Source organism: Rhinolophus hipposideros (genome assembly GCF_964194185.1).
Source record: "Rhinolophus hipposideros genome assembly, chromosome: 24".
Taxonomy (NCBI): Eukaryota; Metazoa; Chordata; class Mammalia; order Chiroptera; family Rhinolophidae; genus Rhinolophus; species Rhinolophus hipposideros.
The window spans coordinates 20258679-20277315 of NC_138070.1; the positions used below are offsets into that span (position 1 = coordinate 20258679).

At 43.8% G+C, this 18637-nt stretch overlaps 1 protein-coding gene across 15 annotated transcripts in view; it reads left to right on the plus strand.

Annotated features, from left to right (window-relative positions):
- Window positions 1-18637, plus strand: part of DEPDC5 (DEP domain containing 5, GATOR1 subcomplex subunit) — a 110190-nt gene that overhangs the window by 51629 nt on the left and 39924 nt on the right. For 8 of the 15 annotated variants that reach the window (XM_081037150.1, XM_081037143.1, XM_081037154.1 and 5 more), the window contains 7 exons: window positions 4055-4120; window positions 7416-7599; window positions 8082-8242; window positions 11591-11708; window positions 12143-12310; window positions 13128-13347; window positions 14599-14735. In XM_081037150.1, the coding sequence (XP_080893276.1) occupies window positions 4055-4120; window positions 7416-7599; window positions 8082-8242; window positions 11591-11708; window positions 12143-12310; window positions 13128-13347; window positions 14599-14735 (1054 nt within the window). The remainder of the gene's footprint in view (window positions 1-4054; window positions 4121-7415; window positions 7600-8081; window positions 8243-11590; window positions 11709-12142; window positions 12311-13127; window positions 13348-14598; window positions 14736-18637) is intronic. The other 7 variants (XM_081037144.1, XM_081037157.1, XM_081037156.1 and 4 more) reach the window with 1 other exon arrangement.

An 18637-nucleotide genomic window follows, 5' to 3' on the forward strand; every position in this document is an offset into this window, starting at 1 on the left:
GGACTCCAGGCACCGTGCTAAGGCCTGAGAAGAAACAAAATAATTAAGACACCGATTCTCCTCACCTTAGAGAGCTCTGGCTTGTCATTCACTTGGGATTCTATTTGAAGCACTTTCATGTGGGGTAACAACCATGAAAGGAAAGCCATCTCACAGGGAGCTGGTCTCTGAGTGGTTCCAGTGATACCGTGTGCCTTGAACATGTGAGCTAAATTATGACATGGTTAGATGAGGGAGCGTGCTATGATGAAAACGATCAGAACAAAGTCCCAGCCCTGCTTCTCTTGCCTTTGGAGTTTAGCCTTTAACCTTTGCTGAGCCTCAGGTTCTTCATCTGTATAATGGGGACAAAGATCTTCTCCTGCCTGCCTCACAGAGTTGTAAGGATCAAGAGTAGATCTGATTCCTTCAGGGCAAAATGTCACATTGGGTCCAAGGTGGGGTCTAAACAACTAGCTAGCATTTCATTAAAAAAAATATTAATAGAAAAGAAACAGGAAGATCTTATCTGTGACCCCACCCTTGCCTCCTGGGCTTGACAGTTTGTACCATCTGCAGGCACTCAGTCATGACTCAGATTTTCTCCTGCATTTGGACTTGATTCATACGCGAGTCACGATTCACAGGAGGGATGTCTCTGTGGGTTTCCGTCCTGGCCTCCTGGCCCGTTGAAGTTCATTTTGAGCACTGTTAGCTGGGGCCTCACCTGTACTATTCACTTGTTTTTCACATGGTGCCCAGCAGGGACCAGGTAGTTGGTGGGATCAAGCAGATAGATTTTATCCCTCTATTTCTTTAACTGGGCACCAGTTTATAAGACTAGTTAGTCAGTGTCCTTCCCTTTGTTGGGGTAAGTGCTCCAGAGAATTTTGAAAAAGAAAATAAATGGTGCCATGTTTTCTTTCTCTGGTATTGGGACTCAGAATCTGCAACTCGGTGTTTCTGTTGAGCATTAGGTCCATGCAGCAGATTTGACCTAAGAGCTAAAGTAAAAAGTAAGTCGTAGCACACTGAGGCCACGAGAAGGCCTCGGAGTCACTTATCCAGCCCAGGTTGGATTTTTATGGCTAAGTGCCACCTCTGTGACCCAGAGAAGAGAAATGACTTGCCCGAGGCACAGGCTTGCAGATGTCCCCAGGAATCAGCCCTGAAGGCTCCACACTGATTTCCCTATTTTGGCCTTAGGTTAATAACCAGAAAACAGGTTGAGACTTCTTGACTCTGAACAGATGTCAGAAAAGACAGAACTGAGATGACTGTTCTCAGCTTTGGCTCCCACGTTGTGTGTCTGGCTTGGAACTCTGTGAGGTTCGTTCCCAAATGTCAGGTTGGAGCATAGCTGACTGACCAGGAGGTCTCACCTGTGTCCTCTCAGGTTGTTGGGGCTCTTCACATGCTAACATCACATCTGTGACTGAAAATAAGCTTCCAAGGCAGAGCTGGTGGGCGGGACAGTGAATTGGAATGCAAGGAAGCTGTGTGGAAGCTTTGCAGAAGCCCTTAAAATACTTATTTCTTTACACTTTTTTCATTGCTGTTTATTTAAAATAAGTTTGTGTGTGTAGCATAAGAGGCTGGTTGCCTTGAATGTGCTTGTATCTACTAGAAATGGCCCAAATCTGCTTTTGGCCTGGGAGCCAAAGCTGTTCTGAGTACCCTTTGCTCGTGCAATTGTAAGTATAAGAACTTTATTTCTTATACACCAAGTCTAGATTGGGTTTTCTTCCCCCCTCCCAACAAAGGGGGTGATCTAATGACCAAAGTTAGCGTCCAAACCTGTGAGGTGATGTATTTAATAATTTAATAATTCTCCTATTGCTCAGAATGTTTTGAGATTGCCAATTTTGTCATTTCTTTCATACCAGTTCTTAGACTGAACTTAAATCCACCTTGTTCCTTCTTTATAGTCATGCTTTGTGTTTTTGTGAAAATGGATATAATCAGCCAAGGTAGCTTTTTCAGAAAATTTGGCTCCAAATAGCTTTTGTCTGTTGACAAAGAACAGATAACATTTCCAGTAGCTGAAAACTGATACTCAGATGGATAGTCAGGTTTTACCTTAGTGTGTGATCTTCAGTAAGTTACTTAACAGTGCTGGGGACAGTTCCAAAAAAGAGGTGCTAAAACTGTTTTGGCCAAATTACATCATCTTTTTAAATTTAAAAAAAAATTATTAATTTTTAAATTTACTTGCAGTAAAATTCACTGTTTAGTGTGCAGTCATATGAGATTTGACAATTTCATAGATTCATAACTACCAACAAACACATCAAGATACAGAACATTTTGTTACCCCCAAATTCCTTTGTGCTGCCCCTTTGTATTCAACCCCTCCCCACCTCTTTGCACCCACTGATATCTGTTCTCTCTCCCTCTAGTTTTGCCTTTCCCAGCATGTCATGCACTTGGAATCATACAGTAGGTAGCTTTTTGAGTCTAGTTTCTTTCACTCGGCATAATGCTCTTGAGATTCATGTAAGTTGTTGCATGCACACGTAGTAATATTCATTACTTTTTATTGTCGAGTCATATTTGATCGTGTGAATGTACTAGTTTGTTTGCCCCTTCACCTGTTGAAAGACGTTTGGGTTGTTTCCAGATTGTGGCAACTGAATAAAGCCACTTTAAACATTTACAGGTTTTTGTGTGAACATAAATTTTCATTTCTCTTTGGTCAATTCTTATAAGTGGAATTGCTGGGTCAAATGATAAATAGACGTTTAACTTTTAAAGGAACTGCAAAACTGTTTTCCAAAGTGATGTGCCATTTTGCATTTCTCTCCCATCACTGGATAAGGGTTTCTGTTATTCCACACCCTTGCCAGCACTTGGTGTGACCTGTCATTTTAGCCATTCAAAAAGGTTTGTAGAGGTATGTCACTGCTTTTAATGTGCCATTTCCCTAATGACTAATGATGTTGAGCATCTTCTCATGTGCTCATTTGCCTTCTGTATATGTTGTTCGGTGAAATGTCTGTTCAAATCTTTTGCCTGTTTTCTCATCGAGTTGTTTGTTTTGTTTCTCCTGAGTTTTCAGAGTTCTTTATATGTTCTGGATACAAGGCCTATGTCAGATGTGTGATTTGTAACTACGTTCTCCCAGTTTGTAGCTTGTCTTCTCGAAGATTTTACAAGGGATTTATAAATGTTTGTTCTTGTTATAAAACATTCAGATGACACAGAATAAAAAGCACAAGTTCTCATTTACCTTCTGCCACCTCCTCCAGCTTTCTTCTCAAAGATAGCCACTGTTGACAGTTTGGTGAGGATCTTTCCAATCCTTTATATAGTATCATAATTTTCTGGTAAATATATATATTTTGAAAGGGACATTTAAATGTTGGAATGTGTGTTTTAAAATCAGTTCTATTACTTTTCAGTCAATAAGTGGCATTTCAAAGAATCTTTGTTTTCCTGTCAGCCCAGTAGGTAAAATCACTGTTTTTTTTCCTCTTAAAGTAGTGAGTTTTGATGTTATACTTCAGACAGCCATGATTTGGGGGAGAAAATTCCAGAAGATGACTGTTGAGTGGACTGAGTTTAAATGGGTCATTTTATGTTTGCTATAGATTCCTCTAATTAGTTGAAATGATTTTGAAATACATTCCTTTTCTTAATATAAGTGGTAAGTTGCTTTTTGCTTGTGTGTGTGTATGTGTTTGTGCATATGCCAACGGTCTCATTGGGCAAAGACTAGTATTGATAACCTCAGAGTGAAGTTCTGGCTCATTCCCAAATTTTAGATTGCTCATTTTTCTTTGATTCATTTGTGCTGTTGGAAATACTCAGCACAGATTTTGTACTTGGTTCACAATTTTATTTTTAGCTACAGTTTTTTTTTTTGTTTGTTTGTTTGTTTTTTTGTTGAGAGCCCACTGGGCCATGTGGGAATCGAACCGGCAGCCTTCGGAGTTAGGAGCATGGAGCTCTAACCGCCTGCGCCACCGGGCCGGCCCTTTAGCTACAGTTTTGATCTTTTTTTTAACCACAACTGGTCAGAACTTTTTTGAAGAATGAGCCTCATTGAAAACAAGTTGTTTTCGTCTTTCCATAGGTATGAATCCTAGGACCCAGAATAAGGATTCTCTAGAGGACAATGTTTCTACCTCTCCAGACCCAAGTAAGTGGGGCGGCTGACTGGGGAAGGTGGAAAGGTGGTGGGGGTGTGGAGTGGTCCAAGCATGAGAAAGCAAGAGGGGGAGCCCTGTGGGAAGAGAGTGGTCTGGAAGTCCACATGGCTCTGGGGTTCCAGAAGGCAGTGTAAGTGGCAAGGGAAGACTCTTCAGCCTATCCGATGGAAAGTGAGAGAGAAGGGAGTAGCCAAATAACCTGGTCTGCAATGTAATTCAGAGGATCATGGGAAGGGTAATGGAATTCCCATGAAACCTTTGTGGCAGTCCAGAGTTAGCCTTAGCCCTTAATGATGGCTTTGGGGAAAAGTTGGGAAAAAGTAATAAGAACTGGAACTGTTTACATACTTGGAGCTGAAAATGTTTGGGTTGTATTTGTTTTTTTCATCCTTGTCTATTGAAGTAGCTGAACATCTAAATACAACTGACACTTGAACCGTGTGGGGGTTGGAGCGCCGACCCCCATGTAGTTGAAAATCTGCATATAACTTTTGACTCCCGCAGAACTTAACAGCCCATAGCCTACTGTTGTACAGAATCCATACCGATAACATAAACATTAACACATATTTTTATGTTATATGTGTGTATATACTGTATTCTTACAGTAAGGTAAGCTAGAGAAAAGAAAAGAAAATGTAATTAAGAAAACCATAAGGAAAATACATTTATAGTATTTGTTGAAAAGAACCCACGTGTAAGTGGACCCAGTGCAGTTCAAATCTTTGTTGTTCAAGGGTGGACTGTATTGAAGAGAATATCTAAATATCTATAATAGCGAAATACCAGAAAAAAAGTCCTACCACCTAATAGACTTTATTTTTCTTAGCTGTGACCAGTAGATATACATCACGGAGTTTTTTGTTCCCATTTATGATTTATTATTAACTTACTATTCCTTTCGTGACTTCTTCAGGTCCCTCATATTACTCATTTTTATTGTATTTTTTTATTATTTTTTTATTACTCATTTTTAGTGGCAAGATCAAACAAATTACTGTATCATAGTTCGAATAATAATTTCTTATTGGTGGCCATTTGCGTGGTTTCTAGTTTTTTTGCTATAGCATATAAAGCAGATACAATGTATGGTGCAGTTGGTGTATTTTTTTCTTTTGGTTCAGATCCTTGGAATATATTCCCCAAAGTATAGTTGGCAGATTGATTATTTTCTAGGAAGCTGCCAGCAATGAATAGATAAGCCTGTTTCTTCTATACAACCCCAGCACTGGATTTTGTAATCTGTATATATTGTTAATTTAATGGTTCTGAAGTGGAACCTCGTGAGAGGTCTTTGTAGGGCTGAAGCTACTAGAGTAGGAAAGAGGCCACACACTCATCCCAGTGAAAGAACATCATTAAACTAAGAATTGGGAACCTTTCTCACCGTGGGATTTTGGACCAGGCATTTCAATTCTCTGTATCTTGGTATATGCCAGCAGAAAACATTTCTGAAAGGTTTTATAATCCTGAGATCGGGAAGCTGACGAGGACCAGAACAATCTAAGAGGGCATAAAGATCTAACTATCTTCTGTTTCTGGCTTCACCCCGGTGGCTTTGATCAGGTGTCTTCCTTCTGGTACTGGTTTTAACTAGGAGGTAGGAATGAGCTCACTCCCTCCTTTGCCGTATAGAGAAATTGGGGGTGATTAATTAGGCTGTTCTGAATTCTTGAAGTGTTAGTGAGTTAACAAGACTTGTGTATAGTCAAACTCATAGAATGAGAGAGTGGAATGATAGTTGCCAGGAGCTTGGGGGGGAAGTGGAAATGGGGTGTTGTTAATCAATGGACATAAAGTTTCAGTTATGCAAAATGAGTAAGTTCTAGAGATCTGCTTTACGACATTGTGCCTAAGTTAATGACACTGTGTTGTACGTACACTTGAAAAATCGTTAAGAGGGTAAGTTGCATGTTAAGTCCTCTTAACAGACAAACTAAAACCCACGCCACGACCTGTTATATGTACCATGTAGCTGGGCCTGTTGTAGGTCAGGTCATCTTCCCCAAAGCAATGGTGCTACATAGGACATGTTTCCTGCTGTGACTTAGCACACAAGTCCTCTTCTTGTCCTCTAACTCCGAATTCAGTGGGACCCTGTTGTACTGGGCAGTGTGTGTCTGTCACGATACGGTGGAGATATTCATGCACAGAGACTGTTGGTCCTGTAAACTCTGAGAGGTTCGGCTTGGCTAAGTGTTGAAAGGGGTTGATGATGTCACCATACCTGCTCCGAAGAGCAGTGTGAGCGCAGAGGAGATAACAGGTATACCAGCCTGAGAGCCACGTAGCACTGTGCAAAGATAAGGTGTATGCGGGTGCCCCTCGGGACTCAGAGGCAAAGGCACGGAGTGTTTCTGCTTCACATGGTTCCCTCGTATAGAGATTTGAAAAACATTCTTCACTTAAATAACTTAAAGAGGTAACTGCCCTATTCCTTTAACTCAGTGATTTTCAACTGGTGATGAGTTTTGTCCCTCCAGGGGACATGTGGCAGTGTCTGCAGACATTTTTGGTTTTCACAGCCAGGAGATGCCACTGGCATCTAGTGCGGAGAGTCCAGGAATGCTGCTCAACATCCTGCAATGCACGGGACAGCTCCCCACAACAAAGAATAATCTGGTCTAAAATCTCACTAGTGCTGAGGTGGAGAGACCATGCTTTAACCAAAGAGCAGGCAATTTGGGGCAGACCCACGTGGTCAGGCCCACTCTACCAACTGAAGCTTTCATTTCTGGATTGCTAAACTCTGTCGCCTAAAGTTCTGGCCTTGATTTCTCCTCCTACCCTTTTGGATCTGTGACTTATTTTTGCAATTCTGAAAGTATTCCTGAATTCTGCCACCGTGTGCTGTTCGCTCCAAAATCTGGCTGAGCTCCCTTCTTTTCCCCACCCAGCCACTCTGCAGTCCTCAGGAGAGGCTCCGGCTTGAGTTCTCTTCCACTCTTGGAATGTTGATTTGCTTCCATGTATAACCGCCTGCCCTGCCCTGCGGTAACCTCCCTGGCATTGCAGCTTGTAGCTTACGAGCAGCAGAAAATGAAAAGTATCAGCTGTGAATCCCATTTGCATGATGGGATTGAATAAGCACGCGCACTGCATTGTCTAACAAACTGTTTCTTTCTCTTTCTCCCTCCCCATCCCTTGCCTGGCAATTTTACCACCTTTCACCATGAACTTTTCCTCCCACCCCCTCTTCTCCTCTCTTTACCCCCCAATTCCCACACCCATCCAACGCCTGCCATGGTGACCACACGTACCTTTTCCCCCATTTACACGAGGCAGTTCTGACACTGTCTGCTCCCCCTGTAGTGCCAGGCTTCTGTTGCACAGTGGGAGTGGACTGGAAGTCTCTCACTACTCCGGCGTGCCTCCCGCTCACCACCGACTACTTCCCCGACCGCCAGGGCTTGCAGAACGACTATACAGAGGGCTGTTATGACCTCCTCCCAGAAGCGGATATGGACAGGTCGGTGTTAGAGGAAAGGCTTTGTTTGTGGGTGCCGGGATGGGGGGATGTCTGGGAATGGTCAGCTGTACGTCAAAACACTGAATTTTCAAACCTGTGTCCCCTTAAGTTGAGGAAATTTTACGAGGCTAGAACAGTTAGTTTTTTCTTTAGAGTTCTACTGACCTGCCTCCTTTAACCATGTCTCCTCATTCATCCTTTCCCATATTTTCTATTGCAGTTGTTCTGGACACACTACCTCTGATCTTTTCTAAGATTACCCATTTGGGCATCAAATTACCTGCCTTCTCTTTTCACCTCTTGAACTGATCATTTTCCCCCAAACTGTTTACAAATTGTTTGTTTTGTGAACCACTGTAGAATAGTTGTCAGGGCTGCCTTGTGGGGTTGAAGCAAAGGAGAGAATGGAACTGTGTGGGCTCTGAGTGTCACTCTGCCCTGGGCCAAGCATATTCATGTGAACAATCGTTTGCTTTTTTTAGGAGGGACGAGGAGGGTGTGCAGATGACGGCTCAGCAGGTGTTTGAAGAGTTCATTTGCCAGCGTCTCATGCAGGGCTATCAAATCATAGTGCAGCCCAAGGCCCAGAAAGCCAACCCTGCCGTCCCGCCCCCATTGAGCAGCAGCCCCCTCTATAGCCGAGGTGAGTGTTTCTCCTGGGGCTCACATTTTTTCCTTTTCTATTAAATGTATGTAAGTCGGCTCTCAGAATGCTAGGAAATAGATACATTTAGGAGTAATTCTTTTTCAGCGCAAAATTTTTCTAAATTTTACATTACATGAGGAATAGAGCCTCCACAGGGCACAGATTTATCTTAAAATTGTCTTTCATCTACAACTCTCCTTTTAAGGAAGAGAATATGATCAAGTTCAGGAATGTTGCAGCCTGGCATGGGCAACACCTAGGAATAGCAGGCAGCTGAGCCAGGACTGGTCTGTCAAAGCACATAGTGAATATTCCAGACTGAGAAACCTATATTTATGTACACCACAGTACCTGACACACAGCAGGTTCTCAGATGGTACCCTAAACCTGAAGTTTATACTTGTTCGTTTTTTTTCCTATTCTGGATTTCTTTTCTCTTGTTTCTCACTGAAGCTTAGTGACTTGAAGCAAGAGTCATCTGTGAGTGACAGAGGCCCAGTGATGCCAACTGAGTTAGAGCCAGGCTCTGGAAAGCTTTTCTAAAATAAGTCAGGCAGAGAAAAATTAAGTGTGGGCTCCTAGAATCCAAAAGCAGCGTTCACGTACTGGAATAATCAGTGAGCAGCCATTAGTGTCTTGCTTTCTCCTTGTAGCTGACTAGACCTCCCACTCTCCTCACCACGCAGCTCAAAACCTCAGATCATGTTTGGCTCCGTGAAAGCGCCTCTGGCCAGACGATCAGAGAAGCGTGGTCCTGTTAGAGGGAGCTTAGTGGTCAGCAGGTCCAGGCCCCATTGCTTATGATGGAGCTTTGATTCCCTCTGGATTTTCTTTGAAAGCCCCTTGTGCTACTTATCACATGTTGCCTTCTTTTCATTTTCTAGACTCTACTAAATAGTAACCTTTCTGAATGCCGGGACTATTTTAGCTTCATCTTTTTATCCTCTACAATGGAAACCACTGTGCCTGCTATACAATAATATGGGTCAATAAATATATGAATTCATTCATTCAACAGTATTTTTCTACCTCCTGCTCTTTGGGGGGGATTTATAACCCAGTGGGGATAAGTCAAACGTTAGTCAAACGTTGAAATGTAAGTTCCTGTTGTGATAAAGACTATGAAGGAAAAGTCAGGGGACCTGATCCGGTCTGGAGGGTCGGGGATGGCTTCCTGGAGAAGGTGGTGTTTGAGCTGAGACGTGAAGCATTGCGGGAGTTATAGTAAGAGAAGCAGGTTGGAGGCGGAGGGCAGGAGTAGGTAGGAAGAGCATACCAGGCAAAGGTATGAGTATGTGCAAAGGCCCTGAGGCAGGAGGCATTGTGACACTTTCTGGGCACCAAAAAAGGAGCCTGGTGTGGTGGAGCATACAGAGTAAGCTAGAGATGTGGCCAGAAATGTCAGGAGACTCAGGCTTCACGGGACCTGGGAAGGATTTTGTTCTTTATCCCTGGAGTAGTGGAATGAATTCGCCTTTAATGTCAATGGCCCCATTCAGGCTGCCTACTTGCTTTTCTCTGGACTAGCTGATCGGTGTCCCTTAGTGGTCCATAATTCCTCGAGCATACAGTTCTGTTCTGGTTGATTCATGAGCCTCATGTCATGGCTGGTTGGCTAGGGGCTACTCACCTGACTGTACCCTTTTTGGCTATTTTTCTCCTTTGGTAAATGTAATCCCTTTTATTTCTGTAGTAACAGAAATGGTACCATTGTATAATTACTAGAAAAGGAGCCATCATCAGTGAGTGTGTGCTACTCACTAATTACAGATTTACTGAATACTGATTGTCGGACCCTGTTCCAGTTGTGAGTAGAACAGCATCGGACCTGTCCTTGGAGTTTACAGTCTACTGGGGGAGACTGACGTTAAACTAATAAAGCACAAGTATGTATTAGATCCCAGGTTGTGATGAGTGCTCTGCAGGATAAAAACAGGAATAACTCTGGTTGTACCTAATTTAGAATGGGGTATAGGAACCATGCTAGATGCTCATGAATGTTATCCCGTGACAATGTCTTCCTGACAATCGGTAGGGTGCTTACTGCACGCATAAAAGAATTCTGGGATGGGGACAAGCCCTCTTTCTAGTTGCAGAGAGCGAGACTCAGAGAGATGTGGTACCCAAGATCACACAGCTGGCAAGTAAAAGCGCTGGGTTTCATCTGCGGTCCTGAGTCAAAGCCGCTCCCTCACCATCATTGGATTCTGCATTCCTGGTGAAGATCCTTTCAGCCTCTGCCATCCTTTCTTCTGACAAGTCCCATGCTGCCCTCCACTAAATGAGGGATCTGTGTTTCATTTCTATCGTGTTTCCTTGAAAATAAGACCTCGCTGGACAGTCAGCTCTAATGTGTCTTTTGGAGTCAAAATTAATATAGGACCCGGTCTTATTTTAATATAAGCCTGGGTATAATATAACAATTAATATGTAATATAATACTGGGTTTTATGTTAATTTTTGCTCCAAAAGATGCATTAGAGCTGATGGTCTGGCTAGGTCTTATTTTCGGGGAAACATGGTAGATCATGGGAATCTTATGGCTCAGTTGTTCATTGAAGTACTATTTTTACTTTCTTAAAAGCTTGTAGTTTCCTTGAGTCTTCATCATTTTCCTTTTTCCAATGTTCAAGTCAATTCAACTAACGTATTTTGAATACCTGCTGTGGGCATGGCACCTTATCAGGTGCCACTGAAAATATAAAGACTTGGACCCTGGCCTCCTGGAACTTTTAGTTTGTAAGTGTGTGAGACACACACATAAAGAGCTACATACAGCGTAGAATTCAGGCTGCTGATGGGGTCTGATAGCTTTCTGGAGGGAGTGGCATTTCATGGTGACCTTAAATGATCTGTAGGATTTTGATGGTGGCCCAGGAAGAGAAGGCAGAAGAAACAACGGAAGCAAATGTTTGGAGATGGAAATTACAACAAATAAATATGTGATCCTTTAAGACAGGAACACAGTGCAGCAGTGTGGGAGCCATGGGAGCTAAGTCCAGACAGCTCAGTTGGTTGCCACCCTGGGGTAAAGGCCTCAAATGCCAGGGTGGCAGCTTGTGCGTGAGTGGAGTGGAGTTCCACTTTGTCCCACAGTCATCACTCAGCCTGTTACCATCTCTAGAACTTTCCAGAACAGCACTGGACTGTTCAGCTTTGAGTGTCATCTAGGTGCTATCAGCAGCCCCGGCCTCTGATCTGCTGCTGGTTAGTTCAGTAACAGAAAAATCTGCCAACTTTGGGACTTTTTGTGTTGCCTCTTTTGTGTCTCCTTTTCTGAATCCCTATGGAAGAGAAGCAATTGCCTGTTACCAAGTGTCGGAAATGATTTTTTTTCTCTGTTAGGCCTTGTGTCCCGAAACCGCCCTGAGGAAGAGGACCAGTACTGGTTGAGTATGGGCAGAACTTTCCACAAAGTGACACTGAAGGATAAGATGATCACAGTGACACGGTACCTTCCCAAGTGAGTCCTTGGATATTTAAGGTTTTCAGCTACTGTCCTGAGTTGTGTCCACCTGCTGTCCACATACTGAATTATGTGTGTCACACGTAATTGAAACTGAGGAGGTTGAGTGGTTAATTTTTCTTCTGGAGTTACTGTTTTGTTTTCTAGGGTTATTTTATGGGCATTGCTCCCCTACTTTCAAAAGGGATTTGATTAAGCTTATGTTCGGCCTGATTCTTAACAAGCCAAGTGAAAATAAAGAAGGTGGGGCGAGAAGAATGGGAAAGTAAAGAAGGTCTGAGAAGTCGCCATTACCAGCCCATGGGGACGAGTTGGTTACCGTGGTTGGGGGTAGAATGCCAAGGATGGTGCTCAGTATATTGAGACGGAAAAGGTGGTGAAGAATCAGGGGACTCTCCTTTGGACTTCTGGGCATGTCCTTTTTTCCCCAGGTACCCTTATGAGTCTGCCCAGATCCACTACACCTACAGCCTCTGCCCTTCCCACTCAGACTCGGAGTTTGTCTCCTGTTGGGTGGAATTCTCCCACGAGCGGCTGGAAGAGTACAAGTGGAATTACTTAGATCAGTATATCTGTTCCACCGGCTCTGAGGATTTCAGGTCAGAGAACATGCTTCGGCTTTCCAGCCTGGGTGTGTCCATATTTTAACACTTCCGGCCTTTTTTTTCTGATTACCAAAGGATGTCTGTTTTGGCGGTGGGGGGAGAAGGAACAAAAGCACATTTGTATTGGGTTAAAAACTCATTGAGGAGATGGATGGTGGTGATGGTTGCACAACAGTGTGAAGGTACTTAATGCTGCTGAAATGTACACTTTTTCTCCCATATTGAGGTTTTATTTTTTTATCTTTTTTAAATAATTTTTTTTTCAACTACTCTGCCGTCTTGACTGGAAATCCCGTTGAAATGTACACTTAAAGATCTTTAAAGTGGTAAACTTAGTTGTGTATATTTTCCACATAAAAACAAACAACAAAACCTTGGTGATGATGACCTCTTTGATGGAATATCAGTGCAGATCATGTTCTTAACATTTTCCTGACTACTTGTGTTTTGTTTTGAATTTTTATGCATGATTTATGATCACGATGATAAAAAGCCATAACTCCAATGGGCCCAAGTGCACAGAAGCATTCTGGCATCTCTGGGGTGTAAACACAGCATTTGAGTTCTTCCTTCTGAGCTTGTGGTGGTTGTGTTTCTTTCCTCCATTTTTTAAACATTTATTTTTAAATGATAGTTGACATGGAATGAGCTTGTGCTTTCAATGAAGCCCTGAAATATGGCACATCATGGGGAGAGGGACCCTCATGCCCCAACTCCAAGGGGAAGGTCGAGCTGTCGTGTCCATTGGGAGTGATTTCTTTATCTACTTTTGCTCACCACCACCCCATTTTTCTCATTTGGTCCTCCGTAGCTTAATTGAGTCTCTGAAGTTCTGGAGGACCCGATTCCTGCTGCTGCCAGCCTGTGTCACTGCCACCAAGCGCATCACAGAGGGGGAGGCCCACTGCGACATCTACGGGGACAGGCCTCGGGCAGACGAGGAGGAGTGGCAGCTCCTGGATGGCTTTATCCGCTTTGTGGAGGGCTTGAACCGGATCCGCAGGCGCCATCGCTCCGATCGCATGATGCGGGTGAGGGCTCTGTGGGGACTGTTCCTGGTCCCGGGTGCAGGAGCTGTCTCCTATCTTGGGGACCTCCACGGGCAGGTGCATTTATTCCACAACCGTCCAGCATTTGTCGTAAATCCAAAACAGTGTGTTCCTCTCCAGGGCAGGGTGTAAGAGGGAGGAATTGGGTACATACAGCCACTGGGCAGTATTCTGTGGCACAGGGCAACCTGAGGACACAGCTTCCTCACGTGCACCCCAAGTGGGACCTGTTGTTGAGCACAGCTGCTTGTGTAATACTGTTAGATTGCAGCAACAATATCACTTATACCACTTTTAAAGTTCCCAGCGCCTGTGGACATTCATTCAACCATACATTCCCTGGTGGGGACACTGCGGCTCATGGGGGTTATGGGATATGTCTGAAGACACCCAGCTCTGTGTGTGTGTGTGTGTGTGTGTGTGTATGGGTCTATGAATTTTACAAATATACAGATTCATGTAATCACCACCACCACCACAATCAGGATACAGAAGTTTTTGTCACTCCAAAAACTCTCCCTCTAGCTACCCTTTATAGCTATACTCCACTATGGCAGCAGCTGGTCTGTTCTCCATCAGTGTACTTTTGTCTTTTCCAAATGTCATATAAACTGGACTGTAGAATATGTCAATTTTTGAGGCTGCCTTCTGTCACTCAGCATCATGCCTCTGGGATTCATCCAACTTGTCCCTTCCATCAGTGGTTCATTCCTTTTCGTTGCTGGGTTGTGCTCCATCATCAGCCATGGTTTAACTTCAAGGTCAGGATTCTTCACCCACCCGGCTTCTGTACACAGCATCACTTATGGTTGTGCACCGCCTCATTTCCAGGAGGGCTTGTTTAGTGGAAGGAACCTTGGCTTTGAAGTCAGGTAACTAGTTTGAATTCCAGCTCCAGTGGGATTTGCAGTGAGTTCCTTAACTTCTCTGAGATTCAGTTTCTTCTATAAATTAGATATAATGTTATTTACTTCCTAGAGTTATGATGAGAATAAAATGAGATAATATGCGTAAACCCCCTCAAAGAGGCAGGTTTTTATGAGTCAATGGGCATTTGGGGCCTTCAGTTCAAGTGGAAAGCAGTTTTGGGGCATTTACTGAATGCTGAGAACCCGTGTTCCTCAGTGAATGGGCAGCAGCACAACAGCTGTGACAGCATATGCTGAGCTGTGCAGGGTGTTCACTGAGGGGTCCCCTTGGGCTGATGGCCTTGTTTCTTCTTCTCTGCTTTAGAAAGGGACCTCCATGAAAGGCTTGCAGGTGACCGGACCCATTTCCACGCACTCCCTCGGGGAGTCAGCCGGCCCCCCGGTTGGGAAGAAGGGAACCTCAGCTCTGTCTGCCCTGTTGGAGATGGAGGCCAGTCAGAAGTAAGTGCCTGGTCGGAGAGTCGCGTCCGCATCCCACATCCCCGAGGGTTTTCAGTGCGCCACTCTTGTGGTTGGGGTGAAATATGATTTCTATCTGCAAGGAGCCTGTAATGACAAAAAGACACATCCATGAAAAGAAAGCTGGGTTAATACTTGGTAAATGTCATGTAACACGAAATAGGCCAGAAGTTATAAACTTGCAGCTGTGGCTTAATTGCAACTATAGATACATTTGTTTTGGCCTACAAAGTGCTTTTTTTTGTTGTTAGTTTTTTTTTGTTTTTTTTTTTTTTCTTAACAGACTGTTTTTTGGAGCAGTTTTAGTTCAAAGCAAAATTGAGTGGAAGGAACAGAGACTTCCCAGACGTACCCTGGCTCCACACATGCACAGCGTGCCCTGTTATCAACATCCCCACCAGAGTGGGACGTTTGTTACAATTACAGCTGAGAAATGTACACCGACACATCATAATCACTCAAGTCCATAGTTCATTTACATCAGGGTTCACGCTCACTTGGCGGTATACATTCTGTGGGGTTAGACTAATTTATAATGACATGTAGCCACCATTACAGGGCAGCTTCACTGCCCAAAAACACAAAATATTGTTTTAAATATTTGAGCCAAAGATTTTTTTTTGTTTGAAGATTTCATATAAAAATCCAGACTTCAAAAAAAAAAAAATCCAGACTTCATATTCTAATATGAAAAAATATTAATATTTTAGTAACATGATGCATGGTTATATGATATAATATATAAAACAATACATCATCAATAATATAATGCAAAATTGTATTATAGACAATATATAAAATCCAGCTTTGCTTGAAATAGCAGAGGCTCAGTGAATACTGGGTCCACAGTCATACCTAGCCATGATGAGCTGGCACTCTAGAATGGACATGTGCCCTCTGGTTTTCCATGAACCAGCACGCCCTCTGGTCTTGGACTTGTCTTACACCCTCAGTCGTGCTACCTGACCAGCTTCTCTAAGGCATTGGAGTGTGTGGTCCTTTTATAAACATTAAGTGCTACAGTTCTCAGGATGCTGGTGGGACTACATCTTGCTTGGGAGAGTAGGGACAGTGTCACAGGAGGTAGATTTAAGTTGGCCTTGTAGGAAGGGAAGCATTTACATGGAGAGAAGGTGGGACTTGGGGAAGAGGAGGAAGCATTGCCATGAGTAGGTGGGCCCTCCTCTGGTGCACGTTCCATGCCTCCTTCATCCTCCCAGGCAGATCCAGTGCCCTTTGCGCCTCTCAGCATCCTGGGCCTACGTCCATAGAGCACTTGTGAGGCTGCAGCTGAGTTACTCATCTTCCCCCTGACTTGTCTCTGCTCTGATGGCAGAGGCTGTGTGCTGTGCCTGGCACATAGTAGGTGTGCAGTAGATGTGAATGATGGAGAAAGGGATGCAGTGGGTCCCTGTACAAGATGTTAGAGGAGACTAGACCTTGTCTGTCTGGTGTGAGGGTCCGTGTCGTACCCAGCAGGAGCCTGCAGACATTCGGCTTTCTGAAAGTAATACGGAGTAAGCATGAGGCACGGTGGGAGATGCAATTACAGACTGCTTGGGAAATTGGATTCAGGCTGTCCCTTTGAATGTTTTTTTCATTTTAATGGAAAATTTCAAACAGATTTAAAAAAAAGTAGACTAGTGTAATAAATCCCTGTTTACCCATCACCCAGCTTCAATGATTTTCATCTCATGGCCAGTCTGTTTCATTTATATCCCACTTGCTTTCATCTTCTTTTTTATGTCTTATTAACTCCCAGACATCATATCCCTTCATCTGTAATATTTCAGTATGTATCTCTGAAAGATAAGTACTCTTTAAAAACAAACAAACCATAATACCATCATTTATCTAAAAAGTTATAGCAATTCCTTAACATCGTGAAATATCCATTCAGTGTCTTTGCCTGAAGTGGTGTTTTCAGAGATAAGCCCCATGTACTGGAAGGCCCATGGGATGGGCCCCAAGAGGCAGACACCCACTGATAGACTCCCACTAGTCCAGGCAAGAGGCAACAGAGGCTGGATGGAGGGTGATGATGACATGGAAAGGACGTGATACAGGGAGAGAAGTGAAGAACACAGTGGGGCGACTGGGGGACAAATGAGAGGAGGAGAGCTGGAGTGGGTTGGGCTCATTACCGAGGACTCTGAGTCCTCTTCAGAAAATACCTTCATCTGCCCAAGGAAAGACCCCAGAGCTCTGCCTGGCAGGTTCTCACTATGACTAATCATAGACCCTTCCTGCTGAAAAAAAGAACAAGGAACATGTTTCTGGGAGGCATGTGAAGATGGGAATGGGGGAATCTTATTTTAATTTGTTAGTGAGTCATCATTTAGTATGCTCCTAGGAGCCTGTTTCTGCTCACATTGGAAGAGGAAAGATAGCTTGGGGTGGTGGTGTCCCCTTGTGAGGGGTGAGACTCTCAGCTAACACCGGAGCAAGAGGCGGGACAGAGACCGAGATTTGTTCCTTGCCCCAATGCCCGTTCCTGGGTGACATGGTATGTTTCCTCAGTGCTGGAGACGGAGCAAAGGGAGCTTGACCTTTATATGATATTTGCACACACAGCATATTTTTGTGTGCCTTTCTTTTTCTTTTGCTGCACCAAGCAGATCCAGTTTTATTTATTACGAAAAGCAGTGACAGCAACATGAGGAAGAATGAATGAAATGTTACCCATGGTCCTGCCATCTTACCATAACCGTTTATCTCTTCCACTTCCCTTCCAGTCTTTCTCTGTAGACATGGTATGTTTAGTCATGCTCTCGTGGAAGATACAGACCCCTGGAATCTTGGTCCTGGGTTGACTAGCAGCATGGCTGTGAGCAGTCTGGACAGCAGGTACCAGTCGGCAGGCTCTGCTGCTCCTGTTAGATGACAGCTGAGTCAGAGCAGAGAGACCCCCACATGATGACCGACCCCCTCCCAGCAGAAGGCAGCGTGCCCTCATGTGTGTTCTCATATATACGTATCCGTGTACAATACGTAAAACCGGCTATTTGTGGCAGTCCCCTCCCCTGAGCCATTAGACAAGGAACCTCCAAGGGCAAGAAAAGGGTGTTTTTCGTCTCTGAATCCCTAATTCCACAGGTCAGCACGTAGATGGCAGCTCAGTAGATTGGGATTGTCATGGGCATTGGACGATGCATCTGAGTGGACACTTGGGGGTTACCACAGCTTCCTGCCACTGCTGTCCCAGTCATGGCCTGCCATTGCAGCCCTCAGGAAGTACAAGAGTACGTCATAGCGTGTGTTTGTGTATGAGGCTCAGAGGAAAACACATTGCAATGTGGCAGAGAGAGAGAGAGGAGAGACCGTGTCAGGCAGTGAAATAGGGAAGAATCAAGCACTTAAACTCTGCTTCTCCTGTATGAATTATACCTCAGAGTCACCAAGTAATTGGTGTAGGGAACTTTCTCTTTTTTCAATATTCTAGCTAATAGGTACAGTACCTAAAGGAATGATAGAACATTACCATGTGTGGTTTCTAATGAACTTAATGGGTTCAGCAGAGCTCATCAGTGGCAACTAACATCACACAAGAGAGACTGCAAGACACTGTGGGTCTCGAAGCAGAAGTACACAACATACTTACGGAGAATTCTTGCCCCAAGTTGAACCTAAAACTGCTCAAACTTTTAGATACAATTTCTAGTTGTCAGGAAGTGCCGGCCGCAGAGGAACATGATAAACAATAAAAGGATATAATCGGCTCATCCAGACAGTAAATGTACAGGATGAAGGAGCTACTTTCTTCAACAAATAAGTTGCAAGGAAAAGGAGAGACGAAAAGAGTTTATAGCTTAAAAAAGACTGAAGAGACACAACTTATTGTAATGTAGGGGCTTTGTTAAATCCTGTTTTGAACAAACTAAAGA